The following is a 26338-nucleotide window of genomic DNA, read 5'->3' on the forward strand; positions in this document are numbered from 1 at the left end:
CAGGAGGGTCTTGCCTAAGGTGCCAAATTGGGCAGGACCAACACTGCTGCCTTTCCAATATTGTCTTGTAATTTTGTGACATTTATTTGTATATTTTATAATATGTGGAGACTGATTTTTATACAATGAGTCTCTGTTAAGGTCACTTTCTGTAGCTTGTTTGCGACTCACCAAAGATTCAACCGATGTCCAGAGACTCAAACGCAGACAGGGTAAGAAGACAGGCACCATTGCAAGCATAGTAGTCAATAAACTGGAACACATACATCCCCCCCTGCAGGTTACAGTATAACATTACAACTTAAGATAAAGTGTCACATAAGTTTAGTCATTTTAACATTTAATCAGTTGCAAGTTTTGAATTATAGACATCAACAATTACATTTTCATAAGTTAAAATGCTTATTCTTGGTAATTATTTTAGTAATTAGAGCAACAGTAATTGCACTAGTATCCACTTCTTTGTGTCAATAATGATCTTGATAAACATGTCAATAACGATCTTGAGTCAACATTCTTGTTATCAACTCTAACACGTTTGCATATATCTTTTATTAATCTTTAGTGTGTTACAAAATAATTGTTTTAAATTTAAATACAAATTTAAATAAATGTTTAACATTTTCCAAATTTAAAAACTTTATTTTTATTTTCCAGTTTAAATTCGATTTTGAATCAAAAGTTTTGAATGTGAACTCAGACATTTGAACTCCATTTGCTATTTATTTCTTTTTCACACACAAACACTCCTCTGACCTCTGTGACCATTATGAGTTGGCCGAAGAAACAAGTGAGACAGAAGAGCAGGAGGAAAATTTCTTGGCGTCCAGCTTTTCGCAGCACCATGGGGAACAGGTCTGTCACTGACATCATGATAACCTCCATTCCAACAAACTTTGAGGGACGAATTACAACACAAGTGCATTATAGCCTAACTGTGAAACACTTCTTTAGATAAAACATACATTCTAAAAATGTATGTGCAACAATATATGTTAAATTCATTAGTATTCAGCCTAAGTACTTAAAACTAAAAAGCCTGTAGGAAGACTTAACATGTTCCCCTGAGACAGTGCTTATGACTTGTATTTGTGAGTTAAAGAATTATGTTAGGTGAGGGGAAAACATCCTGGTTTCTTTCATAACCTCCGTTCCATGATGGAGGGAATGAGACATTGTGTCGATGTAGTGACACTAGGGGTCACACTTGGGAGCCCCAAACTGATTTTGAAAAAAGGCCAATGGGAATTGGCAGGTGGAATTTGCATGCCACTCCCCCGGACATACGGGTATAAAAGGAGCTGGCTCGCAACCACTCATTCAGGTTTTGTGCTGAGGAGCCGAGACAAGGTCCCAGCCATTTCAGCGGGTAGTTCAGCGTTGTGGCAACACAACGTCTCGTTCCCTCCATCAGGGAATGGAGGTTACGAAAGTAACCAGGACGTTTCCTATCTGTCACTCACTCCACGTTGCGTCGATGTAGTGACACTAGGGGTTCCTATACGAAACACCACAATATGCTGAACTGTGTTACGAGGACTGGCAGTGCGAGACGGGCAGACCACTGTGTGCCTCGTAGCCAGCGCACCAGGCCATCACGTAACCTCCCCCAACGCTCTTATGAGCATCAAACGGTCCTTTGGGAACAAGTCGACTTGCCCAACAAATAGGGACAGGCTAGCCCAGCCGTGGCCTCTTTTCCTCTTTTTTCTCCCCAAAAAGAGTGGAGTTTTGTTTACCGGCTGGAGGCCATAAGAGTCTATGTCGGGGGGGTGTCACTCCCAAGGGGAAGACACCGCGGAGACCACACCCCGCCCGGAGGGGGGGGGGGGGTATTTTGAGTGGAAATACGTCACATGGTCTTACCGAGTCTTGAAGTATGTAATGTGGAGAAGTCCCATGGTTGGTCCTACCCAAAGGGGAGGAGCTCTACAAACACGGTGACCAGGGGCAGAGGAACCTCTGCCCAAGGAATACGCAGGGAAACGATTTAGCGGAAGATATATCACATGGGGATACCTCTGGGGAACCAGCGCATGTGGAGCACCTACCCCAGTACAGGGCATAATTAGCACATATACTGGGCCGGCAGCGAGTTTCTCCGCAAACACGTCTGCCACAGGGCTAAGGAGGAAAGTCATCCAGGGATCACAACTTGTGAACATGACTGGGAGTCAAAAGCGCACGTTTTCACCTCAGGGGAGGGGAAAGGCACTATGCGCAAGTGGTACACCCGGCCAGCTTTCCCGGAACTTACCTGCTCGTACCTGACAATACACGGGATGAGACCGACTCAACCCGGAGATTGTAGAACCTGTTGGGTGTTGCCCAGCCTGGAGGCTGCCACACTCCTAGTAGGGTGGGCTCATAACCCCACATGGAGCGGCACGTCCTGAGCGTGATATGCCATCACGATTGCGTCAATGACCCAATGGGCGATCATCTGTTTGGAGACAGCACTCCCTTTCTGCTGTCCGCCAAAGCAGACAAAGAGCTGCTCGGAACTTCTAAAGCTCTGCGTGCGATCCAAATAGATGCGTAAAGCACGCACCGGACACAGCAATGCCAAGGCTGGGTCTGCCTCCTCCCGGGGCAGTGCTTGAAGGTTCACCACCTGATCCTTAAACGGGGTCATGGGAACCTTGGGCACATAGCCTGGTCGGGGTCTCAGGATCACGTGAGAGTAGTCCGGACCGAACTCCAGGCACGTTTCACTGACAGAAAATGCCTGCAGGTCCCCTATTCTCTTGATGGAAGTGAGCGCAGTCAGGAGGGCAGTCTTCAAAAGAGAGTGGCTTAAGCTCAACTGACTCTAGGGGCTCGAAGGGAACTCCCTGTAGACCCTGAAGGACTACAGAGAGGTCCCACGAGGGGATGAGGCACAGTCTGGATGGAATCAACCTCCTAGCGCCTCTCAGGAACCTGATGATCAAGTCGTGCTTCCCCAAATACTTACCATCTACTGCATCGTGATGTGCGGAAATGGCGGCTACATACACCTTCAAGGTGGAAGGGAACAGCCGCCCCTCCAGCCACTCCTGCAGGAAGGAAAGCACCGATCCGACTGCGCATCTCTGGGGGGTCTTCGCGTCGGGAAAAACACCACTTAGCGAACAGACGCCACTTCAAGGCACACAGGCTCCTCGTAGAGGGAGCCCTAGCCTGAGTGATTGTGTCTACCACTGCAGGCCGCCATGGCGGTTGATGTACGCTACCATCGCCGTGTTGTCCATCTGGACCAACACATGCTTGCCCTGGATCAATGGCCAGAACCTCCACAGGGCGAGCAGTACTGCCAACAACTCGAGGCAGTTGATGTGCCAACACAGCTGCGGGCCAATCCAAGAGCCGGTGGCTGCGTGCCCATTGCATACCGTGCTCCAGCCTGTCTTGGAGGCGTCCGTCATAACCACGACACACCTGGAGACCTGCTCTAGGGGAACCCCTGCCCGTAGAAATGCTAGGTCGGTCCAAGGGCTGAAGAGGCGGCGACAGATCGACGTGACAACCACGCGATGTGTCCCGCAGTGTCATGCCTATCTCGGGACTCGAGTCTGAAGCCAGTGCTGAAGCGGTCTCATATGCATCAACCCGAGCGGTGTGGCCACTGCTGAGGATGCCATATGCCCCAGGAGCCTCTGAAAAAGTTTCAGTGGAACCGCTGTCCTCCGTCTGAACACCTTCAGACAGTTCAGCACCGACTGTGCGTGCTCGTTCATGAGGCGTGCCATCATCGAGACTGAGTCCAACTCCAAGCCGAGAAAAGAGATGTTCTGAACCGGGGAGAGCTTGCTCTTTTCCCAGCTGACCCAAAGCCCCAGCCAGCTGAGGTGCATGAGCACCAGGTCCCTGTGCGCACACAACACATCCCGAGAGTGAGCTAGGATTAGCCAGTCGTCGAGATAGTTGAGGATGCAGCCACTTCCCTTAGCGGGGCAAGGGCTGCCTCTGCGACCTTCGTGAAGACGTGAGGGGACAAGGACAGGCTGAAGGGGAGGACCTTGTACTGGTACGCCCAGCCCTCGAAAGCAAACCACAGGAAGCGTCTGTGTCGAGGTAAAACTGAGATGTGGAAGTACGCCTTCTTCAGGTCTACCGCTGCGAACCAATCTTGATGCCGGACACTCGTTAGAATGCGTTTTTGCGTCAGAATCTTGAACAGGAGTCTGTGCAAAGCCCAGTTCAGTACTTGCAGGTCCAATATTGGCCGCAACCCACCACCTTTCTTCGGTACGATGAAGTAGGGGCTGTAAAACTCTATCGCACCCTTCCGTAGAAGGGTAGTGATCTCCACAAGCAAAGGTAGCGGCATTCTCACCCTTCACTGAAGTGAAGTGGATGCTGCTGAACCTGGGCGGGCACCTGGCAAACTGAATCGCGTGGCCGAGTCGGATGGTCCGGGTCAGCCATCGCAACGGGTTGGAGAGCGCAAGCCATGTGTCCAAACTCTAGGGGGACCAAGGGGACAATCACGTCGGACGTACTGGCGGGTGGGGCCTCACGGCGGGGTGGACCCTTAGGCACCACGTCGATAGGGCTCGAGCCCCGTGGCCACGCTGAGTCCAGGGACATCGAAGCACTTACCTGGCTGCTGATACCCACCATAAGATTGGCCAGGGAGGGGGGAGGAGGAATATCATCCCCGCAGACTGTCGGAACCAACCCGGTGTGGGTGTGTTCGTGCCACAGCTGGGTGTGCAGGGGCAGGGGGCCCGCCACTGGAGTGTCAAACCTGCCGAAATGGGACGGTGGACGGCGGTCGTGACGACGGCCATGCGTACCGGATATGTGACCCAGGGAACAAGCAAACCGCTCTTTTGTTGAACTTTTGGGTACCGCAGCCTCTTGGGCATGCGGTGAAATAAAATTAAACAAAAGATTTTCCTCCCGGCCCTCCACCTGAGGATGGAGTTGTCTGTCCACCAGCTCCAGAGTAGCGGGTCTGCTCGTCCCTGGGTCGCCAGTCTCAGGGGCGCTTCGAAGCCTTCCTTGGGTTCTTGGTGGCCGGCCGTAAGATGGGTGGCGTCTGCTTCCTGTGGTGGGCTCCATGCCGGGGCCGCAGGGGCTGGCTACGGCAGAGCCGGTGTTGTTGCTGCAGGAGGACGCCCTTGGCGATGAGCAGACAGGGTGCGGGGTATTGAGCTGCGCTGGGGCAGGATGTGTTTAATAGCCTCCGTCTGCTGCTTCACCGCCGAGAACTGCTGGGCAAAGTCCTCGACGGTGTTGCCGAACAGGCCAACCTGGGAAATGGGGGCGTCAAGGAACTGCGCCTTGTCAGCCTCTCTCATCTTGACCAGGTTGAGCCAAATGTGGCACTCCTGGATCAGCAGGGTGGACATTGCCTGCCCGAGAGACCGCGCCGTGACCTTCGTCGCCCGGAGAGCGAAGTCGGTTCGAGCGCAGTTCCTGCATCAATCCTGGGTCAGGACTACCCTCATGCAGCTCTTTTAGTGCCTAGGCTTGGTGTACCTGCAAGAGAGCCATGCTGTGCAGGGCGGAGGCGGCTTGTCCAGCGGCACCGTAGGCCTTAGCCGTCAGAAACGATGTAAACCTACAGGCCCTGGACGGGAGCTTCGGGAGCTTTGGGTGCCCATGCCAGGTGGTGGCGCTCTGCGGGCACAAGTGCACCGCGAGCGCCTTATCCATTTGGGGGATCACCGAATACCCGCTGGCCGACCCACCATCAAGGGTAGTGAGAGCGGGGGAGCTGAAAGACCGGGATCGGGTAGTAAAAGGTGCCCCCCATGATCTCGTCAGCTCCTCATGCACCTCTGGGAAGAAAAGGGCGGGGCACGGCCATGAGCGGCGGGGCACGGCCATGAGCGGCGCTCTGGGCCCAGGAACCAATCATCAAGCCGCGAGGGTTCAGGGGAGAGTGGAGGGTTCCACTCTAGCCCGACGCTCGCGGCCGCCCGGGAAAGCATGTCCGTCATCTCCGTGTTGGCCTGAGACTGGGCGACCATACCCGAAGGGGTGGCTTGCCCTCTTACGAAGGAAAGCTGCGACCGCAACGTTGCCATAGTCACGTTCTCACAATGAGGACATGACCCATCCACGAACGATGTCTCCACGTGGGCAGCGCCCAGACACGTAAGACAGTGATCGTGGCCATCAGAAGTGGAGAGATAACGAACGCAACCAGGAATAATACACAAATGGAAGGGCATCTTTAAAAAGATGTTCCGTGAGTGCCACTCTTTTATTTAGAAATATACTCTTTTAGAATATACTCTTTTTGTTCTGCCGAAGCGCCCAGGGGTACAGAGGGGGAGAAGCCGCTGAAATGCGCCTCAGATTCAGCAGTTTGAGGTGAATAGTAGCGAGATTGAATTCAGTGCACTGAACGCAAACGCTCGGCTCCGAAGAGAAAATCTGAATGAGTGGTTGTGAGCCAGCTACTTTTATACCCGTATGTCCGGGGGAGTGGCATGCAAATTCCACTCGCCAATTCCCATTGGCCTTTTTCAAATCAGAGGTGTTTGGGGCTCCCAAGAGTGACCCCTAGTGTCACTACATCGACACAACGTTGAGTGAGTGACAGATAGGGAACACAAGGTGTTTGCACAAAGATGTGACACCATGCAAATGAAAATACATTTAAAGAAGTAAACGAAACTTTAATCTAGAAAACCTTAGACACAAAAAGGCACAATTCCTTAAGCAATGATTAAGATGTTTACACTATGACTGTAATGATAAAACTGATAAAAAAATAATTTCTGCTATTAGGAACTCAGAAGGGAATATGGTCCATACACCCCAAGCAATAAATGAGACTTTTCTGACATTCTACAAAGAATTATACACTAGTAAGAAAGCAGATCATTATAAAGAAACAGAAAGGGTTTTGAGTAATATACATTTCCCAAATTTAAATAAAGCTCAAAAAGAGGCACAGGAAGTACCATTAGTTGAATTCAGCAAAGCAGCCTACTCATTATCAAACAGTAAAGCCCCAGGAATGAATGGATACCCTTCTGAGTTCTTTAAAAACTTTTGGACAACCATCTCTCCACTATTTACAAGAATGGCAACAGAAATACACACCTCTGTCATCCCAACAGTGTTGGGTAAGTTACTCTAAAACAGTAATTAATTACTAATTACTAATTACATCTTCTACAGTGTTATTAGTACTAATTACTCTCTCTGAAAAGTAATTGCATTACTTATTACTAATTTCTTTCTAAAACCCTGATCAACCTCGACCAGATGAAAAATACAAGGATAGACATGAAATTGTTCTTTTAATTCTTTCACATAAATCATATAAAATCAAATAAATTATTAACTGGCTGAAGAATTTAAGGGGGCAGCGTTAAATTATAAAACATATATTTTTAACACTAGATGTTACATTTCTATTTTAAATTCACTATTGTTTTATTTAGAATTGTTCTATAGTCTATACAGTATTTAACGCAATTACATCAGAAGTAACTGTAATTAAATTACTGAAAAATTAAGAGTAATCTCTTAAATATTTTCAATGAAAAAGTAATTTAATTACAGTAATTAATTATTTAGTAATGCATTACACCCAACACTGCATCCCAACCTTTATGAACACAGCTATTATCTCAATCCTCCTTAAACCAAATAAAGATCCTACTCTGTGCTCAAGTTACCGCCCATTATCTCTTACAAAAACAGATAATCTTAAAATAATCAGTAAGATGATAGATAACCGACTAGAATCAGTAATTTCACATCTCATTCACCCAGACCAAACAGGATTCATTAAAGGAAGGCACTCTTCCAGTAATACACAACGTTTATTCAGTATTATGGATATTTGCAAGCAGAACAATAACAAAATAATAATAGTATCATTAGATGCAGAGAAAGCATTTGATAGAGTAATAGCAATTTCTAATTGTAACACTAGAGAAATTTGGTTTCGGTAAAACATTTATCAATTGGACCAAATTACTATACAGTCACCCTATGGCAGCAGTTATCACACATAATATAACATCACCACTATTTAAACTAGAGTGAGGAAACAGGGAAGGATGATCACTGTCCCCTTTACTATTTGCATTGTTCATTGAACCAGTAGCTGCTGCTATAAGACAAAATGAGAATATTACCCGGATCATAACTAGCAATATAAACCACAAAATCTCCCTCTATGCTGATGACATTCTTCTCTTCCTACAGAACCTGAACACATCGCTTCAAGAAGTTTGCAAGCTTATTAACCACTTTTCTAAAATATCTGACTACTATAAACTGGAATAAATCCACAATATAACACATAAATGGAATATATCATATTACTATGGAACCAACTCATATACCTTGACCTCTTTATATATGGTATACAGTTGTGCTCAAAAGTTTGCATACCCTTGGAGAATTGGTAATATATGTACCATTTTTAAAGAAAACATGAGTGAGCAGCAAAACACAATTCTTCAATTTCTTATGGGATTCATATTCAACTGTAGGTTATAACAGAATGGCACAATCATAAAACAAAACATGGCAACAAAGAAAAAAATGAAATGACCCCTGTTCAAAAGTCTGCATACCCTTAGTTCTTAATACTGTGCATTGCCCCCTTTAGCATCAATGACAGCGTGCAGTCTTTTGTAATAGTTGTCTATGAGGCCCCAAATTCTTGCAGGTGGTATAGCTGCCCATTCGTCTTGGCAAAATGCCTCCAGGTCATACAAAGTCTTTGGTTGTCTTGCATGAACCGCACGTTTGAGATCTCCCCAGAGTGGCTCGATGATATTAAGGTCAGGAGACTGTGATGGCCACTCCAGAACCTTAACCTTTTTCTGTTGTAACCACTGGAGGGTCAACTTGGCCTTGTGCTTAGGGTCATTGTCATGCTGGAAAGTCCAAGAGCGTTCCATGCGCAGCTTTCGTGCAGAAGAATGCAAATTGTCTGTCAGTATTTTCTGATAACATGCTGCATTCATCTTGCCATCAATTTTCACAAGATTCCCCGTGCCTTTAGAGCTCACACACCCCCAAAACATCAGTGAGCCACCACCATGCTGCACAGTGGGGATGGTATTCTTTTCACTATAGGCCTTGTTGACACCTCTCCAAACATAGCGCTTATGATTGTGACCATAAAACTCTATTTTGGTCTCGTCACTCCAAATGACAGTGTGCCAGAAGCGTGTCAAGGTGTTGTTGTGAATATTGTAACTGGGCTTTTTTGTGGCATTGGCGCAGTAAAGGCTTCTTTCTGGCTACTTGACCATGCAGCTAATTTTTGTTCAAGTATCGTCGTATTGTGCTCCTTGAAACAACCACACTATCTTTTTCCAGAGCAGCCTGTATTTAGCGGCTTGGTATCAAGAGATCTCCGAATTTTCCACTTCTTAATAAGTCATTGAACAGTACTGACTGGCATTTTCAAGGCTTTGGATATCTTTTTATATCCTTTTCCATCTTTATAAAGTTCCATTACCTTGTTATGCAGGTCTTTTGACAGCCCTTTTCTGCTCTCCATGGCATCTAGCCTGCTCAGTGCATCCACGTGAGAGCTAACAAACTCATTGACTATTTATACACAGACACTAATTGCAATTTAAAAAGCCACAGTTGTGGGAAATTAACCTTTAATTGCCATTTAAACCTGTGTGTGTCACCTTGTGTGTCTGTAACAAGGCCAAACATTCAAGGGTATGTAAACTTTTGATCAGGGCTATTTGGGTGATTTCTGTTATCATTATGATTTAAAAAGGAGCAAAGCAACTATGTGATAATAAATGGCTTCATATGATCACTATCCTTAAATAAAAAACAGTTTTCTCTTGTTGGACGTATTGCTGCAGTGAAAATTCTACATATTCTACATAGAGTTAGCTACCTGTTCACAATGACCTCAGTACAACCGACTATGGCTTGATTCTTTACATAGCATAACACCTAAATTCTATATATATATATATATATATATATATATATATATATATATATATATATATATATATATATATATATATAAACATGAATAAAGTTGCATACACTGCAAAACAAGGTGGAACTAGCTGCACCTAACTTTCATTTTTACTATTTAGCAAGCCAAATACAATACCTATGTAAATGGATCCAAGGCAGCCATAACCATAACTCATGGCTACACATAGAAGAACCAGAACGCAAAGAAATTTCCATATCTGATCTACCCTTCATTTCTTCATTTCTTAAGGCCAGTTCACACTGCCCCAACAAACTCTAACATTCTAAAGTTGGCAGTTGGATGCAGTTGGATTTAGAATGTTGAGAAGCATAACTGAAAGTATCAATCTGGCCCAACAAATGCCAACAGGGTGAACACAATGACCCAACAAAACCCAACACACATGTTTGTTGGAGTTTGTTGGAGCAGTTTGAATTGGCCTTTAAACATCACAGCTTACTTAGAAATTCAGTAATTAAAACAACATTGTTAGCATGGTGGAAAGTTAACGAAATGCCAAGGCACAGTATAACACCAAACACAAACACACCTTTATGGAATAATCCTGAGTTCACCATCAACAAACTACCTCTCATCAGCTTTACTTGGAAAGAAAAGGGTATTACACATTTACATCATCTATTCATTGACAACACTTTCATCAGCTTCCCAGAACAATTGGGTTGATGCCTCGCACCCTCTCTCTATACACCTCTATCTAAGCAGTAGTTCACGTCACATTATGTTTAAATATAACATTATAAATAAACTGTACATTAAGACATATTCTCTGCCTTTTCTAAACCTCTTTTCTTTTTATTCCAATGTATATGAATGTATTTATTTTTTTGTCTGTATGCTTTTTTTTTTTTTTTAGGAGGGAGCAAAGATTTGGGAGGGTTTATTGCTCTACAGCTTTCTCTGGATCACTATAACCCGACTAAATCTCATATTGATCGATTGCCACACAGGCTGCAGTGACCCACGGAAGCTTCCAAGGACCACCACTGCACTCGAGGATAAAAAACAGGCCTCTGAGGACATGGCCCCCACCCCGGATTGGATTACAGAGGTGCTGGTCACACTGACCCTGGATACCCAGTTGGAGGGGGGCCACTGTGAACTCGTTAAAAGGAAAAGGCTCATTACACATCTCAGAAGAGGATAATTTTAACACAGCTCAGAAGGACAAAAATATGGTGTGTGGGGGCTGTAGTGATCATGGCATAGCAACATCTATGCATTTAATTATCTTCTTTTTTTTGCTTCTCTCTTCACTCTATTAACAATAAGTAAACTCAAACCACACCTTGATGCAAATGGAATTTTTTTAAATTGCTTATTGTTGGATCATCAATAAAATGTAGACATACTTATCCCTATTCTACAGCTTTCCATAAATACAAAAAGAGACACCACAAAAACATTTCCTCCCCATCATACACACACAAACATATTTTTTTTACAATTCTGAAATGTCATTTCCCCCGTATTATGCTTTTGTGTTTCTTTCCACCTTTTATTTATCCATGTTCAATATTCATAATTAAACTCAACAATCAACAAAATAATAATTGATCTATAAATACATAAACATTATTTTGAAACACTTGACTGAAATGTTTCTCATGATCTTGAAAATCTTTTGATCTGAAGGCGTATGCTTAAATGTTTGAAATTATGTTTGTAGACAAAAATATAATTGTGCCACTATATTAATTTATTTCATTATAAATCTAAAATGTAAAAAAAAAAATTGATGACTTGGACCAAATAATAAAGAAAAGCATCCAATAAGTGCCCAACATAGATGGGAACTCCTTCAATACTGTTTAAAAAGCATCCCAGGGTGACACCTCAAGAAGTTGGTTAAGAAAATGTCAAGAGTACATGTCTGCAAATTCTAGGCAAAGGGTGACTACTTTGAAGATGCTAAAATATAACACAGTTTTGATTTATTTTGGATTTTGTTTAGTCACAACATAATTCCCATAGTTCCATTTATGTTATTCCATAGTTTTGATGACTTTACTATTATTCTAAAATGTAAAAAGAAATTATAATAAATTATGAGTAAGTGTTTCAAAACTTTTGACTGGTAGTGTAAGTAATTTAAAATGGCTACAGTCTACATGTCCACATGTATATAATTCATGATTTATGGTATGTAAAAAGCAGTCATTTAAGAAGAGGTTAAACAATCAAGGACTCAAGGAAAAGCTGTGGATTCTTGTTTTCTTTTTCTTTTCTTTTTTTTTTTGTCACAAATGTAAACAGGGTATAGACAACATTGTCTCAAGTGACATTTTTGCACACCTTGCCTGTAGATTTGACTCCTTTCCAGATACAGAAATAACATATGATCCACATTACAATGAGACACAGAAGAATCTCCCACTTGATCTTCCCCATCTCCTCAATACCACCAGAGCTTGACAGCACTCTGCGTCTGTACAATGTCAGGAGAGAGACAGTGAAAGAAAGAGAGAAACAGTGAGTTTTGTTGTGATTTAAATTATGAATTTTGTTTCAGAGACCGATATAGGGTCCTGACTTATGTCTTAAAGTTTGCCAACAAATTCCTTAAGCACCTAATTTTTCATGTTCAGAATTGTCTCTGAAATATTTAGAGCTTATTGCTTCTGTATGGAGGAAAACTTTTACTACTAAATCAATTAACAGGTTTACATGATTTCTTCGCTGTTGTCTGCAGAACAGATCACAGTGCCATACATTAAACAAGCTTATTGTGTCCACTTTGTTGTACAAAATGCCAAAATTGTATTAATGATATTGTATAATTTATGCTGTCAAAGGTCTGGAATAAAAGATTAATGTATGCCTAAAGTTTAGTGCTCAACAACTCAAGTTCTCACATGAACACGCAAATCACTGTGAATGAGCCTCTCTCATAGCGTTCATGAAAGCACAATAAATGTCACGATTTACACTGAACAATTTTCAAACAAATTTTTCTTACCAATACTGTACCTATAGTATGACTTTAGAAGACTTGGAATATGATGTATTAGTCACATGGTAAATTTAAAACTTTAAAGTGGTTCACTATCTGCTGCCATTGTATTGAAAGGACGGACTGGGATACTCATTAAAACATTTCCTATTGTAGTCTGCAGAAGAAAGAAAATCATTGTTTGGTTTGGAATGTCATGAAGGTGAGTAAATTATATTATGGCAGAGGCTATTTGCTCTAAGCAATAGAAGTTATTTAAACTAAAGGCCGATTTATACTTTTGCGTCAAACCTATGGCGTAGGTTACGCATAGCTACAGCGGTTACGGCGTAGCCTACACTGTTGCCTGGCATCCACCTCTTCAAAAATTTAACTGCGCGTCGACCCAGACCACAAACAGCTGTGATTGGTGCACTTTGTAACCAGACACCACCCCCCAGGATGATAACAACAATACCTGAGGTAGCGTCGCATTTTACCTAGATTATTTTAATATCTATGTATCATATCTCACTGTATTTGAACTTGGGACCATTAAGGTGCAATTGTTTCAGTCGGGAGCATCTGCTGTTTTTATTTTCTGTTTGTATTTCATTAAGTTACAAGCAAAACGTGACAAAAGATATCTGTTTACAGCTTATAAACACTAAAAGCTTTTTTTTCTTTTACTTGATATTAATTTGATATGTGAGTGAAATAATATGTGTTATATTCTACTCGCAAACTTTCCGATCTGCATGATGATTTGACTGTATTTTTGACAGTATTGTGTACAGTAAATATTCATATTTCATAAATTATGGAAATAAAACACTTCTAATTTGTTAGCAAATTAATAAGCACCTGGTAAGAATTGGTTATATTGCCTATATGCATTGTAAAAGTTTTTTTATTGTTCAACAAGCAAGTAGTTATTTATTAATTTGATGTTCCCTATCTGTCACTCACTCGACCTTGTGTTGATGTAGTGACACTAGGGGTCACTCTTGGGAGCCCGAGACACCTCTGGTCTTTGATAAAAGGCCAATGAAAATTGGCGAGTGGTATTTGCATGCCACTCCCCCGGACATACGGGTATAAAAGCAGCTGGCGTGCAACCACTCATTCAGATTTTCTCCTCAGAGCCGAACGGTTGATGTTTACTGAGCTGACTGTTCATTCACCTCTGCTGGATCTGACGGCGCATTTCAGCGGCTTCTCTATCCTCTGTACTTGTGCACTGCAGAGAACGCCCCTGGGTGCTTCAGCAGAAAAAAGAGAGTATATTTTCCTGAAAGAGTATATTTCTCTAAAATAGCGGCACACACGGAACATCTTTTTAAAGACACATCTTTTTAAAAATGTCTTTCCGTTTGTGTGTTATTCCTGGTTGCGGTTGTTACCTCTCAACTTCAGATGGTCATGATCGCTGTCTTTTGTGTCTGGGTGTGACCCACACGGAGACAGCGTTCGTGGATGGTTCATGTTCTCACTGCGAGAACATAACCATGGCAACGTTGCAGTCGCAGCTTGCAAGCCACCCCAGCAAGCCACCCCAGCAGCTCCCCGTCTCGATCCTTCTACCTACGGGTATGAGGCCAGCGCGGCTAGCACTGGGGGCGATTTGGGGACCCCAATGGAACCGCCTCTGCCGGGTATCCCCCTGTGGACCTCCCATTCCCCAGCATGCTCGTCTGCCCTGATCGGGCTTCCAGATGAGTCCGCCGGCTCGTCTCATGGCGAGTTCGACCTCTTGTTCGGAGCCCGTGAAGTGATGAGCTCTCGAGCGCAGCATCAGAGAGCAGGCTTGTCCATTTGGACGCAGAAGCCTCAGCTGGGCTCCCCCCTTCGGGGACGATTGCCCAGTCACAGGCTGATGCGGAAATGATGGACATGCTTTCCTGGGCGGCCGCAAGCATCGGGCTAGTGTGGAACCCTCCGCTCTCCCCCGAACCCTCGCGGCTCGATGAATGGTTCCTGGGCTCGCAGCGCCGCTCAAAGCAGCCACGCCCCACTCCAGTGCCTTTATTCCTGGAAGTGCACGAGGAGCTGACAAAATCGTGGGAGGCATCTTTTACTGCCCGGTCCCGATTTCTTAATTCCCCCGCCCTCACTACCCTTGATGGCGGGGCGGCCAGGGGCTATACGGCGATTCCCCCGGTGGATAAGGCGATCATGGTGCACCTATGCCCGCAGAGCGCCGCCACCTGGCGCGGACGCCCAAAGCTCCCGTCCAAGCCCTGTAGGTTCACGTCGTCCCTGATGGCCAAAGCCTACAATGCTGTTGGACAAGCCGCCTCTGCCCTGCACGCCATGGCTCTCCTGCAGGTCCACCAAGCCAAGGCGCTAAAAGAACTGCGCGAGGGTAGTTGCACCTCAGATTTGATGCAGGAACTGCGCTCGGCGACCGACCTTGCTCTCCAGGCGACGAAGGTCACGGCGCGGTCTCTCGGGCGGACGATGTCCACATTAGTGGTCCAGGAGAGTCACCTTTGGCTCAACCTGGTCGAGATGGGTGAGGCCAACAAGACATGGTTCCTTGCTGCCCCTATCTCCCAGGCTGGCCTATTCGGCATCACCGTCGAGGACTTTGCCCAGCAGTTCTTGACGGTGAAGCAGCAGATGGAGGCTATCCGGCATATCCTGCCCCGGCATGGCTCAAGATCCCGCACCCCGTCTGCTCGTCGCCAAGGGCATCCCCCTGCGGTGACTGCACCGGCTCCGCCGCAACCCACCCCTTTGGCCCGGCCCCGGCGAAAACCAATGAAGGGCTTCAAAGCACCCCTGAGATGGGCGACCCAGGGTCGACGAAACCCACTGCATTGGAGCTGGTAGTAAGACCACTCCATCCCCCGGTGGAGGGCCAGGTGGAGAATCTTTTGTTGCCTTTTCATTTGATTTTGCCGCATGCCCAAGTGGCTGCGGTACCCAACAGTTCAGCAAAAGAGCGGTTTCCTCCTTCCCTGGGTCACATACCCGGTGTGCACGGTCATCATCACGACCAACGTCCACCTTTTTACCCTTGCAGGATTGGCGCTCCAGCGGCGGTCTCCCCGCCCCTGCGCGCCCATTTGTGGCAAACATCCGCCCCGATGTGACAGTCTCCACGGGTTGCGAGGACAGGCCTCTTCCTCCCCCGTCCCAGGCTGTTCCGGGGGTGGTCATAAGGAGCCAGGTAAGTGCTTCAATGTCCCTAGACTCAGCACGGCCACTACATGGTGTGGCACCTCGAGCTCCGCCCTGCCGCGAGGACCCACCTGCCGGTACGTCCGACAAGGTTGTCCCTTTGGTCCCCCTCACGTGGAACTTGGATGTGTGGCTTGCGCTTTCCAATCCATCGCGATGGCTGGTCTGGACCATCCGACTTGGCTACGCGATTCAGTTTGCCAGGTGTCCGCCAGGTTCAGCGGTATCCACTTCACCTTGGTGAAGGACGAACATGCTGCTGCCTTGCACGCGGAGATCGCCACCCTCCTACGGAAGGGTGCGATAGAACATGTCCCTCTGGCCGAGATGAAGAAGGGGTTTTACATCCCCTACTTCGTCGTACCGAAAAAAAGGCTGTGGGTTGCGGCCAATCTTGGACCTGTGAGTACTGAACCGGGCTTCACACAGACTCCCGTTCAAGATGCTGAGGCAAAAACGTCCGGCATCAAGATTTGTTCGCGGCGGTAGACCTGAAGGATGCGTACTTTCACGTCTCGATTCTACCTCAACACAGACCATTCCTCCGGCGTATCAGTACAAGGTCCTCCCTTTCGGTCTGTCCTTGTCCCCTCGCGTCTTCACGAAGGTCGCAGAGGCAGCTCTTGCCCTGTTAAGGGAGGTGGACATTCGCATTCTCAACTATCTCGATGATTGGCTAATCCTAGCTTACTCTCGGGACATGTAGTGTGCACACAGGGACTTGGTGCTCTCGCACCTCAGCCGATCAGGGCTTCGGGTCAACTGGGAAAAGAGCAAGCTCCTCACGGTTCAAAGCATCTCTTTTCTCGGTTTGGAGTTGGACTCAGTCTCATTGACAGCGCGACTCACGAACAAGCACGCACAGTCAGTGCTGACCTGTTTGAAGGCGTTCAAACAGAAAACAGCAGTTCCACTGAAACTGTTTCAGAGGCTCCTGGGGCATATGGCATCCTCAGCGGTGGCCACCCCGCTCGGGTTGATCCATAAGAGACCGCTTCAGCACTGGCTTCAGACTCGAGTCCCGAGATGGGCATGGCACTGTGGGACACATCACGTGGTCACCACGCTGGTCTGTCACCATCTCTTCAGCCCTTGGACCGACCTCACGTTTCTACGGGCAGGCATTCCCCTAGAGCAGGTCTCTAGGCATGCTGTTTGCAATGGGCACGCAGCTGCCAGCTTATGGACGGACACATCAACTGCCTCGAGTTGCTGGCAATTCTGCTCGCCCTGCGGAGGTTCTGGCCATTGATCCAAGGCAAACACGTGTTAGTTCGGACAGACAACATGGCAACGGTAGCATATGTCAACTGCCAAGGTGGTCTGTGCTCTCGTTGTATGTCACAACTCACCCACCGTCTCCTCTGGAGTCAGCAGCACCTAAAGTCGCTGCGAGCCACTCACATCCCGGGTGACCTCAACGCTGCAGCAGACGTGCTGTCACGGCAGGTTACCCACAGGGGAGAGTGGAGACTCCACCCTCAGGTGGTCACTGCCTGCTCTGGTACGCCCTGACAGAGGCACCTCTCAGCATAGATGCGCTGGCACACAGCTGGCCCCCTGGCCTGCGCAAATATGCGTTTCCACCAGTGAGCCTACTTGCACAGACTCTGTGCAAGGTCAGGGAGGACAAGGAGCAGGTCATCCTGGTAGCACCCTACTGGCCCACCCAGACGTGGTTCTTGGACCTCACGCTCCTCGCAACAGCCCCCCCGGCGAATTCCCCTGAGGAAGGACCTTCTTTCTCAGGGATGGGGCACCATCTGGCACCCGCGACCAGACCTCTGGAATCTCCATGTCTGACCCCTGGACGGGACGCGGAAGACCTAAGAGGTCTACCACTCATGGTGGTAGACACGATCACTCAGGCTAGGGCCCTCTCTACGAGGTGCTTGTATGCCTTTAAGTGGCATCTGTTCGCTAAGTGGTGTTCTTCCCAACGAGAAGACCCCCAGAGATGCGCAGTTGGATTGGTGCTTTCCTTCCTGCAGGAGAGGTTGGAAGGGCGGCTGTCCTCTTCCACCTTGAAGGTGTACATTGCTGCTATAGCAGCACACCACGACACAGTGGACAGTAAGTCATTAGGGAAGCACGATCTGATCATCAGGTTCCTGAGAGGTGCCAGGAGGCTGAACCCCTCCAGACCGCACCTCGTTCCCACATGGGACTTCTTTGTAGTTCTTCAGGGTCTACAGAGAGCCCCCTTTGAGCCTTTGCAGTCAGCTGAGCTTAAGGCACTCTCCTTGAAGACTGCCCTCCTGACTGCGCTTGCTTCCGTCAAGCGTGTAGGAGACCTGCAAGCGTTCTCTGTCAGCAAAACGTGCCTGGAGTTCGGTCCGGGCTACTCTCACATGATCTTGAGACCCCGACTGGGCTATGTACCCAAGGTTCCCACGACCCCTTTTAGGGACCAGGTGGTGAACCTGCGAGCCCTGACCCAGGAGGAGGCAGACCCAGCCCTGTCGTTGCTCTGTGCGCTTTACGCATCTATTTGGATCGCACGCAGAGCTTTAGGATCTCTGAGCAGCTCTTTGTCTGCTTTGGTGCACAGCAGAAAGGAAGCGCTGTCTCCAAGTAGAGGATCACCCACTGGATCATTGACACCATAGCTATGGCATATCATGCCCAGGACGTGCCGTCCCCAGTAGGGCTACGAGCCCATTCTACCAGGGGTGTAGCGGCCTCCTGGGTCCTGGCCAGGGGTGCCTCTCTAACAGACATTTACAGAGCAGCGGGCTGGGCAACATCCAACACCTTTGCCAGGTTCTACAACCTCCGGGTGGAACCAGTTTCATCCCGGGTAGTGGCACGCAATACAAGCGGATAAGCCCGGGATAGCCGGCCGGGTGTATCGCTTGCAAATAGCGCCTTTCACCTCCTCTGAGCTGAAGAAGTGCACCATTAATTCCCAGTAGTGGTCACAAACTATGTTCCCTGGTTGACTTCCTCCGAGCCCTGTGGCAGTCGAGTTTTCGGAGAGACTGTTCTGGGGTAGGTGCTCCGCATGTGGTGGTTCCCTGTAAGGTAACTCCATGCGATGTATATCTTATGCTAATTCGTTTCCCTGTTGGCAAACTGTGTCTTCCTTGGGCAGAGCACCCTCTGCCACAGTCTCCATGTTTGTAGTAACTCCTACCCTGTTGGGTAGGATCTACCATGAGACTTCTCCACATGACATACTTCCGACATAGTTTGGCAAGTCCATGTGACGTATTTTCCACTTAAATACCCCCCCCTCTCTCTGGGCGAGGTGTGGTCTCCGCGGTGTCCTCCCCTTGGGAGGGACACCCCCCCGACTAGACCTGGTTGGCCTAGTTGGATATTTCCAACTATTATCCCCCTTTTTTTAGGGTGTGGGAAAAAAGAAGGGGAAAAGAGGCCACGACTGGGTTAGCCTGTCTCTATCTTTTGGGTAGTCGACTTGGCCCCAAAGGGCCGTTCGATACTCATAACTATGTTGGGGGAGGTTCCGTGTTGGCCTGGTGCGCTGGCAATGAGGCACACAGTTGTCTGTCCGTCACGCACCGCCAGTTCACGTAACACAGTTCAGCCAGTTGTGGCGTTTTGTATAGGGACCCCTGGTGTCACTACATCGACACAACGTCGAAAGAGTAACAGATAGGGAAGGTCATGGTTACTTGTGTAACCTCCGTTCCCTGATGGACGGAATGAGACGTTGTGTCCCTCCTGCCACAACGCTAAACTACCCGCTGAAATGGCCGGACCTTGTCTCGGCTCCTCAGCATAAAACCTGAATGAGTGGTTGCACGCCAACTCCTTTTATACCCCTATGTCCAGGGGAGTGGCATGCAAGTACCACTCGCCAATTTTCATTGGCCTTTTATCAAAGACCAGAGGTGTCTCGGGCTCCCAAGAGTGACCCCTAGTGTCACTACATCGACACAACGTCTCGTTCCCTTTACGCAAGTAACCATGACGATTTATTTTTCAGCAGAAAACTTAAAAAGTATGCCAAAATATTTATTATTATTTAAGTGACTCAAGAACAATCAAACAGTATTTTTTATCATTTATTTTATCCCTGTAATGCAGGTGATGTATAATAAATAATATGTACCTAAATTTCATACTTTGTTAAAATACTTTGAACTAATTTTTAATACTACAATAATTTAATAAATACTTCTGAATCCACGAATTACATTGCTTTTGTTTATTTATGAATGTATAATTAGCATTTTGGCTGTGTACTCACAGAACGATGCAGACATCAGTGCAGAACTATAAATGCAAACCAGCGTGTTGGCAAAGCATCTTCTTCGTACAAAGTGAAAATAGTGGCAGATATTATTTACACCCCTAATGAAATACTAACATACAGTATCATTACAGTGTGTTTATTGTGTTTATTTAGAGTCCCATAGACACTGTACACCAACCCCTACCCCTAAACCTAACTCTAACCTTACCTTACAAAAATTAACCATGGATTTACTAAGTAGTATCACCCTGGTATTTTGTAGTAAAATCATAGTAACCACAAAATGGGCACAGTCACACCGTGTATTAAACTAATGGCAAACGACACGTGATAAAAGGTATGTTTTCTATGTTAATCAGAGTTTTGTCCTGCGTAACTGTTGCTCTCATGCCCTATCATGAACATGCACAGGAGCTCAACGGTCAGTGAACATTTTCACTAAATGATACAATAGATTTTGGTTTGTTTCTCACCAAACCTTATCATATGATTTCATAGCAATCATGAGTCTCATGGAATAATTTATTAGACTTCTGAATTATACTTTTGCATTCTTTTGAAGCTTGAAGAGGTGGTCACCATAAACTGCTATTGTATGACATCACTGAGCACAATTTTTTTTTTTTCACAATTTCTCCCTTTGTGTTAAGAAAAAAGAAAGATAGTCATGTAGAGTTATTACACAGGGGTGAGTAAACAATTACTGAATTTTCAATTTTTGGTGAACTATCCCTTTAAAATATATATTTCTGACAGTGTACCGGTAAACATTGAAACTCTTCTCCAGGCTCTCTCTCTTTTTAGCATGACAGAGAAGGATAATAGAGGACAGGAAAAGAATATAGTGCATGTTTGAGCTTGCCTGCCATGTTTTACAATTTCACAGCGCAGCTAGTCTTGCCTCTGCGAGATTCTCATTGGTCAACGGATGCCTACATCAGAGTGCGTTGCAGAAAAACTTGAAATGTTCTCAACTTTTGGTTGCATGACAGAGCTTCACTATCGGAAACCCTTGGGTTTTCCCTCTGTCCTTCCAATGCACCATGCCCTTTGAAATCAATGCATTCGCAGCATTCTCTGATGCAGCGTTAACTCTAGTGTGTAGGTGCCCTTAGTCCCATTTGCAGACACCATGCAAATTAATGGGGACAGCCTGTTTTCAACCTTCCTGTGGAAAATTTGTCCGTGACTTCTCTTATTAAACTGCAAATTTATCGTAGTATAATCCACACAGTTCATTCTAAAAGGATTACTAAGTGTAAAACATGTTGAAGATTGCTGGACAGACGATCAATTCATTATGTAATGAGCTGTTTCCTCAAAAAATCAGTTTATTCAGCATACTATAGCATCTCAATAGCATCTAATGGAGTTAATTAACAGAGGTTCGGGAGGAGCATGTAAATTTTAATCTGACAAATCACAGCCCACGAGCAGGAGTATATAAGCCCCTGCTTACCTGCTTCCTGTGACAACTCTCCTGATATGAGAATCTTTCCGGCATTCAGCCCCGCCCATTTCTCCACGAACAGACCCAGGCAGACGGATCATCGGATGCAACTTCCCTGCAAAGCATTTGGCTCCACCAGAACAGCTCTTCCATCCAAACAGCCTTGTTATTCAACAGAAGCTGCCACAGCAGCTCTTTGTTTTTTAACAGTATTGATGGCTACCACATTGTGTTATATATATATATATATATATATATATATATATATATATATATATATATATATATATAATATTGATATATTTTTTATCCTGTCTGTCTTTCTATGCTCCATTCGATGAAGCAGTTTATAGCACGAAGTTGCTGCCACAAACTGGCTGCTCCTGCACTTTAAAAAATGTGAAACAGCTCTCTATGACTGCTCATGTTTTCTTATCTAAACTTTCCACTCAGAAAGCAGTGCCAGCTGCCTCCGTGAACGGGCGCCGTTCCGGCTTCATGCCATTAGAATTCAGTTTTATTTGAAAGCGAAAGAAACAAAGATTATCTATTCAATCCAACCACAATTTCAACCCCCAGCATTTTTAATCAGGTTCTGCCGCACAGGTAATGCCTGTCAGCCTCATTACCACGCCACAGCTTGTTTAGGGGGCGAGCTTTATTCAGCGATTGTTCCTCATCTTCTAACATGAATATCACGATTGTTTCTCCCTCCAAAGTGCCCTTCGGAGCGTGAATTATTTCATTCTGAACACAGGGGCATCATGCAACACAGAGCTCCCTTCAATCGACCGATAATCTAATGACAAATTATTTTCAAACCAACGCAGACATTTTAACGCAAGCTCGCTGCCGCGCAGCACTGGCTCTGTCCATTCCACAGCACACTGCAGTTATACACGGACTCTGTCCGAACAGACATGAGCCGAATTCGGCTCCGCAAGAGGCGGATCATGCGCCGTGTTCCAACTCATTCATAATCATTCTGCAATGTGTCTCGCTTCCTCTCAGCATTATTGACATATATTGATGTGTATTGTACAGCAGGGGGCAGTCATACTCCTAAGGAGCGAATGACCACAAGCGTATCCTTCAGTAATGATTGCAAGGTAATTTCTCCTGCATATCTGCATGCAGTACAGAGCCAAAGCTCTTATTTCTCAGATCATTTTATGCTGTTTTTCACATTGTTTATTAAGATGTACTGTATTTCCCAGCACATATCTCCTGCATTCCTGTTTGCAGTGCAGAGCTGCAACTCAATGCATTCCTGGATAATTCACACCTATTCGCAATCATGTTTCCTATTTCCTCTTATGTTTCCTCTTAAAACTCTAGGGGCACAGCTCATAAATGTATACCCATCAAACCGCTATTCAGCAAGGTTCTATACTCTGCACCACCCACCATTCGAATGCAGTGTGGGCCCTCCTGTTCGAACGCTATGCAGGCTTTCCCATCGAATTGCAGTATGGGCTCTCTTTTCACTTCTCAAAGCACCATATTTCCCTATCTATGGGTAGTCTATTGAGTGAGGCTACCCCCGCAAACAAGCCCCATTCCTCTCGTTCTCATTTTCCCCATTCGATTGCTTGCTGGGCTTACCCGTTCGAATGCCGTGAGCGCTCTCTCTCTATGGAGCAGTCTCCCATTTGAATCGCAGTGTGAGCCCTCCCTTTCGAACGCAGCAGAACCAACTAGTGCTCACTTTCCCTGTTCGACTGCTTGCTGGGCTTACCCATTCAAATACCATGAGCGCTCTCTCTTTCAACACGAGCCAGCTCTCGTTCTCATTCTTCCCGTTCGACTGCTTGCTGGGCTTACCTGTTTGAATGCCGTGAGCGCTCTCTCTCTATAGAGCAGTCTCCCATTCGAATCACAGTGTGAGCCCTCCCTTTCGAACACAGTGTGAGCCTTCTCCCTGTTCGACTGCTTGCTTGGCTTACCCGTTCGAATGCTGCGAGCGCTCTCTCTCTATGAAGCAGTCTCCCGTTCGAATTGCAGTTTGAGCCCTCCCTTTCGAACGCAGCAGGAACAACTAGTGCTCACTTTCCCTGTTCGACTGCTTGCTGGGTTTACCCATTCAAATGCCATGAGCGCTCTCTCTTTCAGCACGAGCCAGCTCTCGTTCTCATTCTCCCCGTTCAACTGCTTGCTGGGATTACCCGTTCGAATGCCATGAGCGCTCTCTATAGAGCAGTCTCCCGTTCGAATCGCAGTGTGAGCCCTCCCTTTCGAACGCAGCAGGACCAACTAGTGCTCACTTTCCCTGTTCGACTGCTTGCTGGGCTTACCCGTTCAAATGCCATGAGCCTCTCTCTTTATAGAGAAGTCTCCCATTTGAATTGCAGTATGAGCCCTCCCTTTCGAATGCAGCACTCGCCAACTCTCATTTTCACCTTCCCTGTTCGCATACCATGAGCCCACCCACTTCTACGATGAATGGTGGTCTCTCGTTTGAATCGCAGCGTAGCCCTCTCGACCAGCAATCGTACAAGAATGCACCTTCAAACAAATGCTTAAAGCACTCCCTCTGTACACACTTTTTGGGGGAAACAATTCAGAAGTATCCGTCAAGCCAATTTACCAAATAGAATTGTTGCTGGCTTGCTGTCCTAAATACTTCCTGCCATAGTCATGGTACTGTTCTTTCATCTTAACGCCTTTTTGGGGGTAATCAGGACTCAAGTCGAGTCTCGAGCTCCGAGCCCTCCAGTATACGGACAGCAAGCCAAATATGTTTACTGCTTCAACACAAGATTACATTAACGTACGAACTACTGAAATGAAGTTAATTAACAGAGGTTCTGGAGGAGCATTTTAATTTTAATCTGACAAATCACAGCCCACGAACAGGAGTATATATGCTGCTGCTTACCTGCTTCCTGTGACAACTCTCCTGACATCCCACCTCCACCCCATCACCACATATTCTCTAGATTATCTAAATAAGTAAAGTCCAGGGGGGTAATCAGGACTCGAATCGAGTCTCGAGCTCTGAGCCCTCCAGTATACGGACAGCAAGCCAAATACATTTACTGCTTCAACACAAGATTACATTAACATAAGAACTACTGAATTCAAAAAGAACGACCTCTTGTCTCCTCACCAGTGTACAGGTGCTATTTTCTGCTAACCTTTTACTCTCACCTTGGTAGAAGGGCTCTGGGTACGCTCTCTGCTATGATAAAAATGCAGAGTTTGTTATATAAGCATAGAACATCTCTGGCAGAGCACAAACAAACGCTCGGCTCTGCCACATCTGGGTTCTTTTGGCAGCCTACAGGAAAGAAATTGTTCAATGGGTGCATGAACTTACATTAAAGTGAAAATGTGATTTGACCTGAATAAACAAATGAACTTGCATTAAAATGAAAATGTGATTTGACCTGATAAATAAAAAAATTCAAAAAATTAATAAAAAAAATTTAGAAAGAAGGAATTAAAACTAGAATAAGAAAGGCAACTGATCCCACTGACCCAGGACAATTGCAACTGAAAAGGACAAAATATTATATAATATATCGTAGAATCAATCAGCTGTTTCTTATTTATATAGCATTAAAGCAATTACAATTTTGGTGTAGGCAAACTTTGAATAAATTCAGGTTAAATTTGAATACATTTTGATAAAGGCAAACTTTGCATGAAAAAATAATGTGTAAATAAAAACATTGAAAATCTTTTACGTGATTTTTTCTTTTTTATGATTCTTACCCCCAGCCAGAGGACAGAGACGTTGCCAACATGTAATGGCACCTTCACGTGTGTACTGTCCCATCGCTGTCTCTAGCAGGAACATAGGCACTCCACAGATAACCACAAACATTAGGTAAGGTAACAAGAATGCCCCTAAGATCACACCAAAGCAAAAATACATTATTTAAATACCACTGACAGTATGCCAAGACAGAACATATTGTTGTATAAGAAATATTGAATTTAAAGTAATAAAATGAACAATTATTATTGTAATTGCCAACAACATTTTTGGTTCCTGTTATGCACATACTGTATTGTGAAATCTGAATAAAACAATTTGTGTATTTAGGCTGCATCATACCTCCTCCATTCTTATAGCAAAGGTAAGGAAACCTCCACACGTTACCCAGACCAATCACATTCCCTGCCACAGCCAGAAGAAACTCTGCTTTATTCCCCCAGTACCCTTTCTTCTCTTTTGGTCCATCTATTCTGTTCATACCTTCACACAGTTTTCACCAATTCTCTCAGACTCTGCTGTTCAGACTGCTATAATTCCACAGTAATGGAGGATGTACTGAATTCTGGTTGGCTGTAACTTTATAAAAATGCATCAGTGTACTCAACTGAAGGCATGATTTGAAAAACAAATAAGTCCAAAAAGTCTAACACTTACAAAATTCATGTTATCTAATGAGAAGGTGGGCCTGAGGTGAAATATTTCATGCAAAGTGATTAATTTCAAGAACATGGTCTGATTAAAAATATGTAAATCCTTCACCCTCCAGTCTGGGAATATGTGAATTCTCTTCTGTGAGCATTAGACTCAAACCGGTTACTGCAATGTAATTATTTCCCAGGGTAATAAAAGCTTAATTTTTATGGTAAGAATATACA

At 45.6% G+C, this 26338-nt stretch overlaps 1 protein-coding gene across 2 annotated transcripts; it reads right to left on the minus strand.

Moving 5' to 3' along the window:
* Nucleotides 1-755: 755 nt before the first annotated feature.
* On the minus strand, nucleotides 756-25972 carry LOC127456466 (sodium- and chloride-dependent GABA transporter 3-like). Of its 2 annotated transcripts, XR_007899837.1 has the most exons (4): nucleotides 25803-25972; nucleotides 25457-25591; nucleotides 12245-12377; nucleotides 756-894 (listed from the first exon to the last, which is right to left on the minus strand). XR_007899837.1 is itself a non-coding variant. In XM_051724986.1 (3 exons), the coding sequence occupies exons 1-3, from the start codon at nucleotides 25939-25941 to the stop codon at nucleotides 12298-12300; spliced, it is 354 nt and encodes a 117-aa protein (XP_051580946.1). In that variant the 5' UTR covers nucleotides 25942-25972; the 3' UTR covers nucleotides 12079-12297. The 2 variants fall into 2 exon arrangements, 1 of the variants encoding a protein (XP_051580946.1); XM_051724986.1 differs by lacking the exon at nucleotides 756-894 and having other exon boundaries at nucleotides 12079-12377.
* Nucleotides 25973-26338: the final 366 nt, after the last annotated feature.

This window comes from Myxocyprinus asiaticus, chromosome 18, assembly GCF_019703515.2.
Source record: "Myxocyprinus asiaticus isolate MX2 ecotype Aquarium Trade chromosome 18, UBuf_Myxa_2, whole genome shotgun sequence".
Classification (NCBI taxonomy): domain Eukaryota; kingdom Metazoa; phylum Chordata; class Actinopteri; order Cypriniformes; family Catostomidae; genus Myxocyprinus; species Myxocyprinus asiaticus.